The sequence below is a fragment of the Lonchura striata genome, chromosome 2, assembly GCF_046129695.1.
Source record: "Lonchura striata isolate bLonStr1 chromosome 2, bLonStr1.mat, whole genome shotgun sequence".
In the NCBI taxonomy this organism is placed as follows: domain Eukaryota; kingdom Metazoa; phylum Chordata; class Aves; order Passeriformes; family Estrildidae; genus Lonchura; species Lonchura striata.
Genome location: NC_134604.1, coordinates 108,263,580 through 108,277,999, shown reverse-complemented (window position 1 = coordinate 108,277,999; position 14,420 = coordinate 108,263,580). Strand labels below are relative to the sequence as shown.

At 34.5% G+C, this 14,420-nt stretch overlaps 1 protein-coding gene across 1 annotated transcript in view; it reads left to right on the top strand.

Moving 5' to 3' along the window:
- Window positions 1–14,420, top strand: part of CFAP47 (cilia and flagella associated protein 47) — a 268,440-nt gene that overhangs the window by 122,000 nt on the left and 132,020 nt on the right. Inside the window, exon 49 of the mRNA XM_077781662.1 lies at window positions 7,231–7,342. Within this exon, the coding sequence (XP_077637788.1) occupies window positions 7,231–7,342 (112 nt within the window). The remainder of the gene's footprint in view (window positions 1–7,230; window positions 7,343–14,420) is intronic.

Here is a 14,420-nt window from a genome sequence, read left to right as displayed (position 1 = left end):
GAGAAGCTCCTAAGCAGGAACATCTTGGATCTTGCTCAAGAAAATCCATATTTGTAACACTATCTTGGCATTTAAATCTAGAGTAGATAACATCCAGATATTATGGCCATACAGTGTTTGCCAGGATGGCTCCATCTATTGAAGCAATGCAGGGGAGTGCCAGGTAACAATTGTCAGCATCTGTAAATATATATATTTAGTTTTACTTCTGTGCAAGGGTTGAAAATGGGACAGTGTGCATGCTAGAAGATAAAATCTGACTGGCTGACTAGTGTGGACTTGCAAACTGAGTGATTTTGTTCTCCGTCTTGGTGCCAGTAGGTCCAAATGCTGCTTTATTCAAATGGAAAGGTAATGGTAATTAATGATTTGACCATACAATATAAAGAGAGATCATTTATATACCAGCAACAATGAAGTAATTAATTACTCATTAAGTAATGATAATTCATGCCAGTGTGAAAGTCCTTCCTTGGATGTCTTCTTGCCAGTGTCCAGTTTTCCAGGTTTCCTCTTATACAGGTCAATCTACATTTGGTAAACTTCATATATCACAGAAAGGTCCAGGTTCATATTCCTATTTTTTGACTTGTAATCATCCCCAAAAAAGTAAGAAATTAATTCTTTGGGCATCACCAGCTTTGACATTTTTATTTTCAACAGTCTAGTTTTTTAGACGTGAATGCATTTGCATTTCTGATATATTTATACTTTTATCTCTAGAAGAAGTGAATGTTTTTGGCAACAGAACTGTTTTTTCTGCTTTCCTATTTTGTGTGAACTCAATTTTTTTAGTGCCATTGTAAGTGAAAGGTACAGAAATCACAAACTTCAAAACGAATACATTAAAATTATTCATTATATGTATTTTTTCAGAAATATTGCATTAAATGAATTTATGATAGTTGGAACTATTCCAGGGTGAGCTCTGTCTGACTGAACTATGATCTCCTTGAGGGTGTTCTCTGGGCCTTGAAATCCAGTTTTGGTTGGTTTGTGATGTGCTTTTTTCATCTCTGTGAAATACTGCTTAACAGTCCAACTGTGTGTGCTCTTTTTGCTCTGGGACCTTTGGGAGAGAAACAGTAAGGTCAGCTATTTCATGCATGTGTGCATATAATAAATGACTCGGTGTGAACAATGCATTTTCTCTGTGCGAGGTTCTTGCCCAGGAGCAGTTGCAGAGCAGTTGTTGGAGCAAGGTGGGCTGGAATTGCTGGGAAAGGCATGGTTACAAAGCCTGCTGGAGTCTGGAAGCTGTCCCCTCCACAAAGCAAACAATATTAAGCACTTCCAGCACTCTCCAGCAGATGTCATGTAGTGTCTTGTGCTACTGGAGTGAGCAAAGATCATTTGCTTGTTTCTATTTCCAAAAGAGTCTGCCTGTAAATTAGGATTTAATTACTAAATCCAGAACATGATCACAGGTATCTGTAGTTATTAGAGTAATGCATAAAACCTCCTCTAAGAGGGAATTGTGACCCACAGCCTTGTTGGAAATGCCAAATAAACTTTATTTATTCAGATGTATATAGCACAAATGGCAACAGGAAAAAGAAGTTATTCTAATTTTGTTGCTGTTGTTCATTCCATGCTGCCTGATTACTGTAATATCTGGGTAGTCTGTGGTGAAGCAGAGCTCTGGTTTTGTCTTTGCTTGTGTTTCCCCTGGGAGCAGTTCTGGCAGCCCAATAACTCCTCCTCCTTTTTAATTCATCATCTTTGACAGTTTTCTGTATTGTGCTGTAGCTAAGTTGGTTGTTTGATAGAGGCAATGTTGTCAGTCTTGGCAGACAGAGCAAAGATAATACAAGAAGTAATAGTTTTGGATGTGTTTTTAATGGGATATTTTGTAATTTTGTGAGCTAATGAGTACCTTCATTATTGAATTGGTTGGTTGATGTGCACCATACACCCTGCATTGCTGGAGTATATCCACCATATGAAGTAATTTCTCATAGATTAACTGGGATGCATATGATATAAAAAAAAATACAAGAATTTCATTTACTGGAGTAATAAAGCTCAACCTATATCAAGAATGGCATGAGATGTGCCAGTAGCCAACACAAACATAATAATTTACAGGCACGTTCATAAACAATTACTGCAACAAGTAATTTAGCTGAACAAATCCTTGGGTAATTTTGTCTTGGATGTGTAAATTTAGCTTCACTATTGAATACATTAAACTAGAAACTTAACAAAAAACCTCATTTCATTAAAAATAACGCTATATATATGCTACTCTGATTCTCATATTTGCTGTATTTTTCTATTAGCCTAAGCCAAAATGAGGGTACCATTGCAAAAGGGACTATTTAAAATGAAATTTAAGTCTGGAAGGAAGAAGAGGGAAATAATCCTTGCCTTAACTGCAGAAAGACAGCCCTCTTGCAGCTGAATATTGTTTTTTGCTTTTTCAATCATATGGAGAGGGTTTATGTCTGGGGCAGCAATAATTTTTATATATGTGGTTTGATTGTCTGTGCAACTGTTAGTGTGGACCTGGAGCTGGGGAGGGAAGAAGTGCCTTTGCAATTCATTGGAAGTCATGTCCATGACTCCATCAGTCTGCTTTTAAAACTTCTAAGCAAAACACTTTCAGTGCTCACAAAGCTTTCTGTGATTAAAAAGGCAATTTCCATAAATTCCCTTGAAAAATGTGAATGGTTTTATGAATTCTTCTCTACTGATTGATGTGTAAACCTTAGGGAACTGCTGCCACTGTGCTTTTTGTGGTTGGTTCTAGGGGAATCTTACAACAGTCTTCCTTGTGATTAACTTACTCCTGCATAAGAAAAAAAATCACAATGGAATTCATAAAGAATTTGTACATAAATAGAATCAGCCAGAGAGCACACCCTTCTCTGGTGATGAATTAATAGAAGGTAAATTACTGCAGTGTAAATGAATTTTCATGTCTGTAAAATTACATTAAATTCCTCTGACATGGGGGGAAGTGTAAAGCATTTTATGAAAATCCAATCTCTCGGTCTCATGACAAAACTTTTTATGCAATTTTCTTGTTTATTTATATAAATCTATTTCAGCTGGGTATAAATAATTGTCTGATGTGTTGATGGCTTCTTGTAATGATACCTTTGATAGAAACTTTAGCTATAAAGGGGCCTAATTCTTTCAAGTCATGGTTTTGCAATAAAAATATAAAACTGTGCAACTGTTTTTCTCATTGCTGTTCAAAATAGATGTCGTTAAAGTAAACTCTCCAGAGGATTCACAAGACCCAGTTAAATTATGTTTCAGGCATTAGTTTATACAAACTGTTAGTATTTTATAAAATTGTAGAATAAATACATAATAAAAAAAAAAAAAAAAGAAATCCCCTGTTTTTCAGTGTGGTTACATTTATTCTCTATATATCTATTTTGAGTTTTTACAATGTCACCAAGACCATGTCATGAAGGTTAGGTATTTGTGAAAAATGCCTCACAGTAATAAATTTATGTGCCATAAACTTTTAATGAGGGGCTTCCCTGTTTAGCCTAACTCTTGTTTGGTAATGTATCTGAGATTTTTTGAGAATAAATTATGTGCAAGTGCAGTAACCTGATTGTTCAAGGTCAAGTTTATATTCTTTAACAATAAGTGGATTTGTGTATTCCATACTGCTTCAAATTTTGTTTGTCCTTCCAATTTCAATTCCTTTGGCTCCCACTGTATCTACCAGAATTTCTGTAACAGGGCTCTTTTTACTAAAGAAAAGACAATCTTCATAGCAATAATGAATGGTTCAAAGGCCTACAGAATTTAAGAATAACTCTAGTTGTTGCCAGGTGTTTTTTGATGCCTAGTTGTGACATTTTTAGATCAATTAAGGACATAGTAAAGTCTTAGGTCAGATCTGTTAGTTGAAATGTGTTAGTGGTCTTGACAGGTGGCCTGGTTTAGGAACAAATCTGGATTATGTAGCATTTTTCATTATGTAGAACTCCAAATTGCTGCCCATCAGGCAGGAAGTATTTGGGGAAAATCCTCACTGCAATGCAAAGATGTTTTACTTCAGTGTGGTAACATGCTGATAGCAAAATAAGAGTGATTGCAAGAATTAAATGAATTCCTAGTGACTCAGGAATTTGGAAAGTTTGCACTGAAAGGTGGGTGAGGGAAAGTAATGGGGGCTTGTTTTGGAAAACTGCTATTCTTGAGAGTTTTGTAGAGTCTGATTATCAGGTTGATCAGAGACTCCACAGATTGGGTTCTGGCCTAGGGTCAAAGAGCACTGACTTTTTGCTAAGGTGAGACTCTCAATTGTTAAACAGACCTGAGAAACAATTTTCAGATGGAAACCTTGAATATATTACTGTCTAACTTTGTTATACTTAGACACAATGGAGCTTAAGTATATCTAATTATATTCTTACATCCATTCATCTTGTTACCTTGAAGGTTTTCAAATTATGCTTATTTGGTTATTCAGCTCTGAAAAAAGCTTTGTAATTTTGAAATTTCGTTTTCCATTTCTGTTCATGTTAAATAGCTATATTACAGTTCTGCAGAATGAGTTTCCAAACCAGTGACTGATAAATTAGTTTTTAATTGCAGCATTTTATACATATATTCCATTTATACTTTCTGGCTGTGCATAAATAATTACTTGATATATAACAAAATGGAGAATACTATAATTTAAAAGCCAAATCCTTGGGTATGGATTGATTTGAGCAAATGTTGTGCAGGGTCACAATGATAATTTTAATACTAATTTACATTTTGGCTCCAGTGAGTTATTCTGCAATTCTAGTTTCCTGAGTGATAGTAACATATTTTAAGAAACTATTTATTATTTATTATTTATGAAATTATTTATGCCTGATAAATTGTGTGTGTTCCTTGGTGTTTATCTGCAGACCTGCCTGTTTCTCTCAGTATAAATACTGTGTGTAAGTACATATCTCTGCAACTCCACCCTTGGTGTGGCTTCAGGTTAATCTGCCTGTATTTGTTCATCATTCTCTGGTTGCACATCAGGACAGAAGCTGACAATTTTCCCAATAACTGGGAAAAGTAATTCCATATCTTGACTAATTTTGAATAGCTTGTTAATCAATATTACTTTTGTGGTTGATAAAAGCACCCCAATTTATGCCCTGTTTTCTTCCTTCAAAATGTATTTGCCTAACAATAGTCATCCATAGAAGATTTTTTTAGGTGTATTTGCCTAACAATAGTCATCCATAGAAGATTTTTTTAGGTATATTAATGTACCTTTGGGAACACAGTATTTTAGATTATTATAGGATATAAGGTTATTCAATGCTACATCTCTGCCTAAAATTTGTCCTGTTCTTATATATAATCCTCATAAAAATGCATTTTAATATGACATAGCTTTCTCTCTGATATTCAGAACAAAGTTAACTTAAAGCTTACTGTGTATAAATTCTTTTGTTGCTTCACTCAAAGCTTTCCTCTAAACTTACAAAATCTTTGCAACTACTTATTGATATATAAATCCACAATTTCTGGACTTTCCTCTATGTGTACCTTTAAATTCTCCAACTTTTTATCTTTCTGAGTATTCCTGGAGGTATTGTTATTTTGTAATAGACCTGCAGTTAGCAGAGACATGTTATGCAACATTATGCCATATTAGAATCCCAAATGTCTGTGAACAAATGAGAATGGTTCTCAGCATGATTTCTGATATTAGAATAAATTGCCTGGTGCATGGGCAAGCGTGGGTATGCACTTTTAGTATCCATTTGTCATCTGAGGTTGATCATTTAATTAGTCTCAGTAACAGAGTTGATAAATCACGTGGCCATTGGAGCAAGGCAAAATTCTATTTAAGGAGCACATGAGCAGTACCTGGTGAGTGATGTCTGTCACAACCATAAACCTTCTCAGGAGGTTGGAAATAGGAGACTGATTTGTTGTGACCACTGCTTGGAGATTGGCTGAGGTATGAGTAACTTAAATAACAGAGACAAATAGGGTTAGTAAATGAATGGGGGTGATTCCTGAATAAGATGGTGAGTATTTGTGTTATAGCTCTGCAATAGCAAGTAGTTTGAGGAATACAAGTTTAATGACTGCAGTTGGAAAGGTGACAGCAGACTGAGGCCAGCATCAGTTATGTACAAGTTTTAGTGAGCATCTGATCCCAAGAAGTTTAATCTGATGCAGGACAGGGGAGGGAGAATTCCTTCATGTGTCTTGATACAGGACCTGGATTCAAGCACTGAAACAGTGGCCATGTGTGTACTGACATCAATTCATTGCTTCTACTCAGCCTCTTCCTATTTGGTTATACGGTTGCTTCCTTAAGATTAAAAACTTCAAAATAATTAAGCTTTTGTTAGTTCACTACTAAGAAAAAGTGTCCAAAATTTCTCTTGAATGACTGAAAATCAAAATGGCAGTCCATATTTACTCATCAGCAATCCGTAAGCATTTCATGTTTATTATAGTCAATCATGCCAGTAGTGTTCCTTTTACTTTGACATCTTTTGGTAGAAATTTGTCTGCTATGTCCTGTCTTTGATAGAACTGCATTACCCTACCCTTCTGCTTTTTATCCAATTTAAATTAATCACATTTATCCTACTTCTGTTTCTGTCTCCATATAACTTTTTCCTTAAATAGAAATCTCATTTTAACTAATCTTATTTCTATCGCTAGTAATTTGCTGTCATTTCTATTATCCTAGCTGTATTTTTAGGTACTTATCCTTTGCCCTTGTGTTGTACATTCATTGTAAACGGAAATGGAAAAGTCCATAATATAGGAGTGTGACTAATTTATTGTTTATATCTCAATAAATTAATCTTTGCCATCTGAAGTTTGTAACAGCCCAACCTTTCTATGTTTTGCTCTTTGTTGACAACATAAATATTCTTTTTTCCAGTTATTTTTGTCCAAGTGCCAATTCAACAAGTCTTTTCATTTGTCTCTTTTTTAGCCTTTTTTTCCCTCTTCCCAAGTAGTCTCTTATTGTTTCTTGTTGCTGGACTTCTAATATCCAATTTGAAATGTAGAGTTACTGGGGAAGATGAAAACTGTTGCTTTACAGGATTTTTTTTATCTCTTACTTTGTGCTTGCTATGATCTGTATATACCAGCATTTCTCTTATAGTGTGTATTCTTTCATTTGCATAAAATTCAGGACTTACAGATACCATATTTTCTATTCTACTGTCTCTATGGTGTTCTTGCAACAGTTACTTGCTTTTGATGAGATTCCTGTATGTGATTTGTCTTCCCCAGGTGTATTCCAATCTCTCAATGCTGAGTGGTGCCCCTGATGTAACTGTCAACCCAGAGGACACTGCTGCTTACACTTTGAGTATATCTCCCTGCAGACGAGGAGTCTTTCAAGGTACTGTTTAGAACTCAAATACATAAAATATCCCCACAAATTAGCAGATTAAATCTCCTTACACCTTATGCTGGCAATTTTTTTGCATGACCTTTCTTCTGGAAGTAAGGTCATTACTGGTGATTCAGGTTTTTAAGCTGGCTCATATTTTTATTTTTAAATATCTTTTAGCATCTTACTGCTAAATGTGTGGTCAGGTTCTTCAAAAATGCCAACATATGAACAACTTTATGCATTTAATTGGTCTCATGAAAATTGACTAAATAGGAAGTAATGGTTTTTGAATTATCACCGAGTTTGTGGATCTAAATTTAATTTTCCAAAACTGTGGAATCCCTTTAGATATGTTAGCACTAATAGAACAAAAAATGCAAAGGCAAAGACCAGAATTTTCTTTTTTCTCTTAATTAATGTTCAATCTGTTGACCAAAAGGCAAGAGTAGTAACTAGAATGCAGTGAACTCGGTTCTTTCTTTGACATATGTGGAGGCTAGGGAGATCTCTAATTAATTGTACATAATTTGTATCCATCCATGTTTATAATGGTATTCTTATGATGCAATAGCAAAATTCTTGATTATTTTAACCAATGTCAGCATCCCATCATTAATGTTTTTCCTGATTTTCTTATTTAATAACAATTCAGATTTCATAATTTTTATATGTTTGGTAGTGATTCTAAAATTCCATGGTGCTCATTATTTAGCTCATAATGTAAAAAGCAAGGTTTTGAGAATGAAACCGTACAATCAATCTCTGTCTTCCCTGTAGGGTAACTATTGTAGTAACAGAAGAGAAGAGTACAAAGGTGTTTGGGAGGGAATTATGAAAACAGGGGAGACCTTCCTAAAGGAACTGAGTAGCACTCAGGGAAAGATTTGAACTTCCCAATAATGGATAAATCTCTCAATACAAAATGCTTAGTGTGTGTAGTTTCTAGTTTGTGTGTTCCTAACTCCAAGTACTTGATTCTGTTACATTCTTGGACAATTGAGATTAATGACAGCTGTTTTCTTAGCATTAAAAAGCTATTAAATCTTGTCCCTGAGGATGTCAAACTGCTTTGCTCCTTTGGTCATTTTGTTTTTGGTACCTGATATGTAAAACGTAACTAATAATGCCATCTCAACTCACAAGTGACTTGTGCAAAGAAATTAATACTTGTAACAAGGCTTGGCCTAGTGCCATAGGACTTCAGTGCCCTGATCTGTAGCCCTGGAAAAAAAAATAATCACGCTATATGAATAGAAATCAGCTTTCAATAAAATTGTAACCATCAAAAATGTGCACCAGGAAATATTGAGGATGTACTGTATTTTAACATGGCTTTTTTTTTAAGCATTAAAGATTTAAGAATAGTCTCTTCTGCTGCCTTAGAAAATCCCCAGTTCTTTTATATATAATGAAAGTTTCAGTAGAAGAGGCTCCAAGGGATCTATCAGATAGCAAATTAATACCAGGTGATAAAAGCCATGCCTTCAAAGGGACATAGATGGCATGTTCAGATCTACATCTCCAATGTTCTCTCCTTCCCTTGACTTCTATCACAATGGTTTCCATTATATTTTGAAGTATTATACGTTCACTGAGTGACAAAAGAGAGAACAGCCAGTTTCTCTAACCCAACAAAAAGTTACTGGTTCAAATGCTGGGAAGCCACATCTGCCCTTTTTCTCAGAAAAGTTCATTTATTTTACACTTTAAAATAACTTGATAGAAGGGTAAAGTTATCCTTTGAAAAGGACAGGGCCGAGTTATCTGCAATCCACCCCCTGGCTCAGGGCTTGCTTTAATCACTACCTCAAGAAATTGTGTTCATTCTTCCCCTGCAACAGAGACAGGTTTGGCTCTCTCACAGAAATCTGTGCACACTCTCTAATCATTCAGCTGCTGTAGCAGGGAGAGGGGTGGAGGGAAGAGAGGCCACTATCACAGGTCTGAAAAGCAGCAGCTGATTTTGCTGTCTGATGTTAGGTTTGATGGAAACCTGACTACCAAGTGTCCTATGTAAGGTAATGTGTTAGGAAGTGCTTTCTTTGTGGCTCAAGGAGCATGGAAGTCTGTCTGCATCAGAGTGTGCAAGGCTGGGAAGTCATATTTATTCATTTCCATGTCCTGAGAAACTTAAATGTCAAATATATGTATGTATGTATATATATATATATATATATGAATGCATTTTTTGGCTTTCAGGATATTTCAACAACCATCCTGAATCTTGAGGATCACAGATTAGATTTAGGTGTTTTATGTGGGAATTAGGCAATACTCAGGAATCTTAAGCCTTTCTAGGGTCAAGATACTATGAGAAAAGTATAATTTAAACACTTCCTCTCTGCCCCCCTCAAAAAAAAAAAAAAAAAGAAAAAAGTATTCTTTATTCAGTCTGGTGAATTTGTTTAGAAGGAAGAAAATAATCCATGGGGTGAACAGTTTGAATGACAAAATAAAAAGCAATGCTCGAAAGCTATCTGCAGAGGGAGTAAATTTTATTCTGCAAGGAAAAAAGAACAACTATTTTGATACCTAGCTGAGGACTCTGTCCTAGTGCTGATGAATAATTTCAAAACTAGAACTTCCTAACTTGTAAATGTAAAATTTGATAGCCTTGGTGTTCTAATACTGTTTTCCTCATATTAAAATAAATTCTAATGAAAGAACTTTTACCATGTACTGAGCGAATGGCTTGCATTTTTCATTTACTTTCAATGTCCTTTTATTTTCAAAATTATATAGCTGCCAAATTATGCTGCTTTTGCTTTCTGTCTTGCTGTTTTATGGTTGCTAAGCTAAAAATGGGCCCAGTTATTTTCTAAAGCCCATTTGGAAGCATTCCAATAGAGTACTAATATTACATGCTTCAGCTAGTTTTTAGGTGCGTGACAGCTTTAACACAGAAATAATAGCAAATAAACACCTCAGACAAGATTCTGTCACTACATAAAATTCTTCAGCAGTCTGTTTTCTGAGTAATTGAGCAATTTTCTTTAGGTTTGATAAAGCATCTTCTACATATTACTTTATATTTTATCAAATTTTTATTTCTGCTTTCCACAGACTAGACCAGAATTTTTCCAGAATACAGCAAAACTCCTAATATTCGAATATGTCTTGTGCAAAAAACCCACAAATCTTTCATAGTCAGTGTCCTTTTATTCATACAACCCCCTAGCATCTGGAAAGGAGCTTTCTAACTTTATGTCTCACCTTTCATTAATATTTTAACTAAATCTATGTTTAATAGGCAGTGCTTTTCCGTGCTGCTTAGAAACTTAAATTGAGGAAAAACGGCAGCATGCTCCAGGCCTATAAATAACATTAATTATTTTAAATAATTAATTTTATTTAATATTATTTTAGGGCCTGTCAGATGCAACTGTAAGACAGTTTTGAGGTGGTGAAGCTCACACCAATACATTCTGGCCTAAATTAGTTGATTTAACTTGTTTGTCATTATTATCTATTTGACACTGGCATTAAGAAAAAAAGAGTCCGTTTCTTTGCTGGAATTCAAATTGATCTACTGATCACTATAATTTCAATGGAATCATAAACACCCTTGAGGGAGAAAAATGATCTTTGTAGTTTCTTGTAGCCTAAGCTGTATTTCCAGCACCTGTTTGCCCTGAGCACTTCCTCTTCACCCACATCACCCTGACAAATGGAGTCTAATTCAATGGTGGCAAAGACAAAGCTTGAAGGCTCTTCTGGTTGCTTGATTATTGTGAATGGCTCTGCTGGACCAACAGAGTGCACTGCAGGAGCTGCTGGCATGGCCCAGCAAGATGTTCCTGACACACACCATCCATCCATCCATCCATCCATCCATCCATCCATCCATCCATCCATCCATCCATCCATCCATCCATCCATCAGGAGCTGCAGGCTCTTGTGCTCTTCCATATTGTGGTTTCATTGTCACATTAAGAAGAGGCAGTGAGCATTATAAACAAAACAATCCACCTCTTTATTAAACGCCACAAAGCCAAATATGAATGACAGTTAATAGCAGGATTTGCCACTTGAAAATTTCTTCTTGGTACGAGTCTTAAAGCTTATTCTTATCTTTTTGTTGTAGGGAACAATTTATTTAATTCTAGTATACCAACAAGTAGTAGGAGTCACAGAAACTCCTTGGGATTTACATGTCTCATCATAGGCATTTTCCTTGGAAAAACAGAGATTGTAAATTTTTGTACTAACCTCCAGTAAATATCCTTTTTTTTTTTGTTGTTTGTCAATAGAAAATCTAGAAGAACGAAAAATTATGTAAATTACACTCATCTTGTTAATTTTTGTTATGTCTTCTGTGGAACTTTTCTGTGGCAGCGACTGTACATAGATTTCATTGTCCAGAAAATAACCAGGAAAAGCGAATAAACCTCTCCTCCTACTCCCAAGACCTTATTAAGTTCATGATGGTATATTTAAACCAAAACCAAAATGTTTCTATATCTTTTCAGATTTGTGTGATGAATTCTGTAGCCATATAGCCTTTTGGGGTTTTTTTTTTCCAGTTAAAATAATGGGATATTGTGGACTTTTATCATCTCTCTGCAGCAGAAAGTAATCATGCACACTATGTATCTTTCAAATGTTCCATTTAAGTTATACAGAAAGGGAGCACTTCTTGCTTTCTTACTTGTATTCAGGGATACAGGGGCTGTGTAGTATATAGCCAATGAGTCAGTCTAACATGGAGTGTTGTAATTGCAATTTTATTGAGAAATAAAATAGCCTGCCTCCTTTTAAAGGGGTGCATCTTCTCTGAAGCAATAGAAAGCAGGGCTTTGGTATTAATATTTGGACTGTAGTTGTATAAAATGTTTCAGCACTGGCTAGTAAAGCTAGAAAATATGCAATGATGTTTTGACCAAGAAAGTTTGTAAATCAATGATGTGTCAGCAAAAATATAATGTCCTCAATTTATGTAAATTTTAATTATTAACATTCAGTGGAATTCTATAAATACTTGTATTATTGCTTTTACAAGTTTAGGATCATATTTGCAAGTTTGATATCTTATATATATGTACACCTAAGTACATATATCTATATATATATGTACATATATATATATATATATATGTACAGCTATGTACTTATATATAAATACAGCTAAGGAGTAATTTTCTAAAATAGATGATGATGCCATAATTCTGTAGCAAGTTGAATCAGTGGGAATTGTATCTCTGGGGTGTAAGTGAAGTCTGGTTTGGTCTTTAAAAATTGCCTGCCATGACATTTTGGCAAGTTACACTGTTGTGTGATGTGTGACACCGAAGTCATAACTGAACAACTGGATTAAAAAAAAAAAAAAACAACTAACATTGAGGACTGTTGTGCATGAAAAGTTTATCATTTATCAGTTGTTTTGTAGCATCCATAATGAAAAGTGAGATGCACTGATAAGTAAAAGTTCTGTAAGATGGCTGTGCATTCACAGCCAGAAGACCAGAACTTTCTGTGTCAAAGCTCTTCAAAAGCAAAGAAGCCAAGCTCAGCAGAACCAAATGAAAAATGTAAAATTGCTTTTTGTATTTATTTGAAATCTGTCATTTATTGATGCAGTGTTCCTGCACATTTCCAATGTATTATTTATGACTTCATAGTGCACAAAGTACTTTTTATTACTCTTCCATGTATAAAGCTCTTTTTCTCATCCTGCAAGACATCTCTTGACAGGAATATTTTTGTAGCCCATAATTTGAATAAATTAATATATTTATGTATCATCTGCTATCTTAGGATCCAATAAGGGTCAGTGGGTTACACCATTTACTCCCAAACCAGGAGAGCATTCTAATTAGGAATACTTCCTTGGAAAATATTCTGCTTTAATTTATATACTCAAGTCATGCAGCTCATACTATGTACTGTCCTCAGTGATAAGGATTTTGCATTTTAGATTTGACATGAAATTAATACACCTTTTTTCTTTTGTTATTTGCAGTTCTTGCCAGCAATGATTTTCTTTTATTTTCTCCTAATAAAAAATTCAAATAGCTTTGAGCCAGTAGTAGATACTTTGATGCCCATGAGAATTACGAAAGATGATTTATGAATATTTTAAGATTAAGCAGATAAACTGAGTTACACAATGTATGCTATCTGTAATAAAACTCATTACTTTTTCTAGAAGTACTTTGACAGATTTAATTGAGAGCATTGTAGAGATCTGTATTCACTGCATCAATTAATTCACCTTTATCGATCAAGATTATAACCTCATTGTTATTAACTCTGTTTGTTTGAGCTCTGGTTTTCATAAAGGAGGAAAATGGAGTGTCAGCACTTATACTGCAATTCTTCACTGATTTTTTGATCATGCAATTGGTGGATTATCACCACAGTGTTTTAGCAATTCAAGTAGTTTTTAGTTACCATAGTTCCTCTCAAAGCTCTTGAAATATTCTTGAGCATTAGTAATTTATTATTTTGGAATTTTTGAGCATTCCAATATTTGCTGCAAATAAAAATTACTTATTCAAGTGCTTCAGCAAATTATTTTGTTGCTTCTGAAGCCATGTTTTGTGCAGAGAACAAAAGTCACTCTCTGTTTTACTATCTCATTACTTAAATTGCTCCTGTGATTACTCCTGTTCTGACCCTCTTTCTCCCACACTCATTTATGAATAATTCGTGATTCTGAAATACAGAAAATTGGTAAAGAAAGTCCTCCATGGTCACTGGAAGGAAGAATGCTAAGGAAAAATTACTAAAAATTTAAAATTAAGTGTAACAAAATATTCTTTACTGTAAGAATTTGATAGAATTTATGAATGTATTGATTAGAATTTAGCCAAGACTTTTTATCAACTTCAAAGCTATAATTTTGCATATTTTACTCATTTTCTTCTAATTGTTGACAACTGTTAAGCACATTGATGGCAAGGATCGGTATTTAAATAATGAATTCTCTCTTTCACTTTGCTTCTCTCTAATATTGTGATTTGATAGAAAAATAATACTAAGATTTTATATTAAGACGTGAAATCAGATTAGTTAGTCGGTATCCTATGGTCATTAGTCATTAATTAGTCATTTATCCAGTGATCCATTTCCTATTAGTGCCATT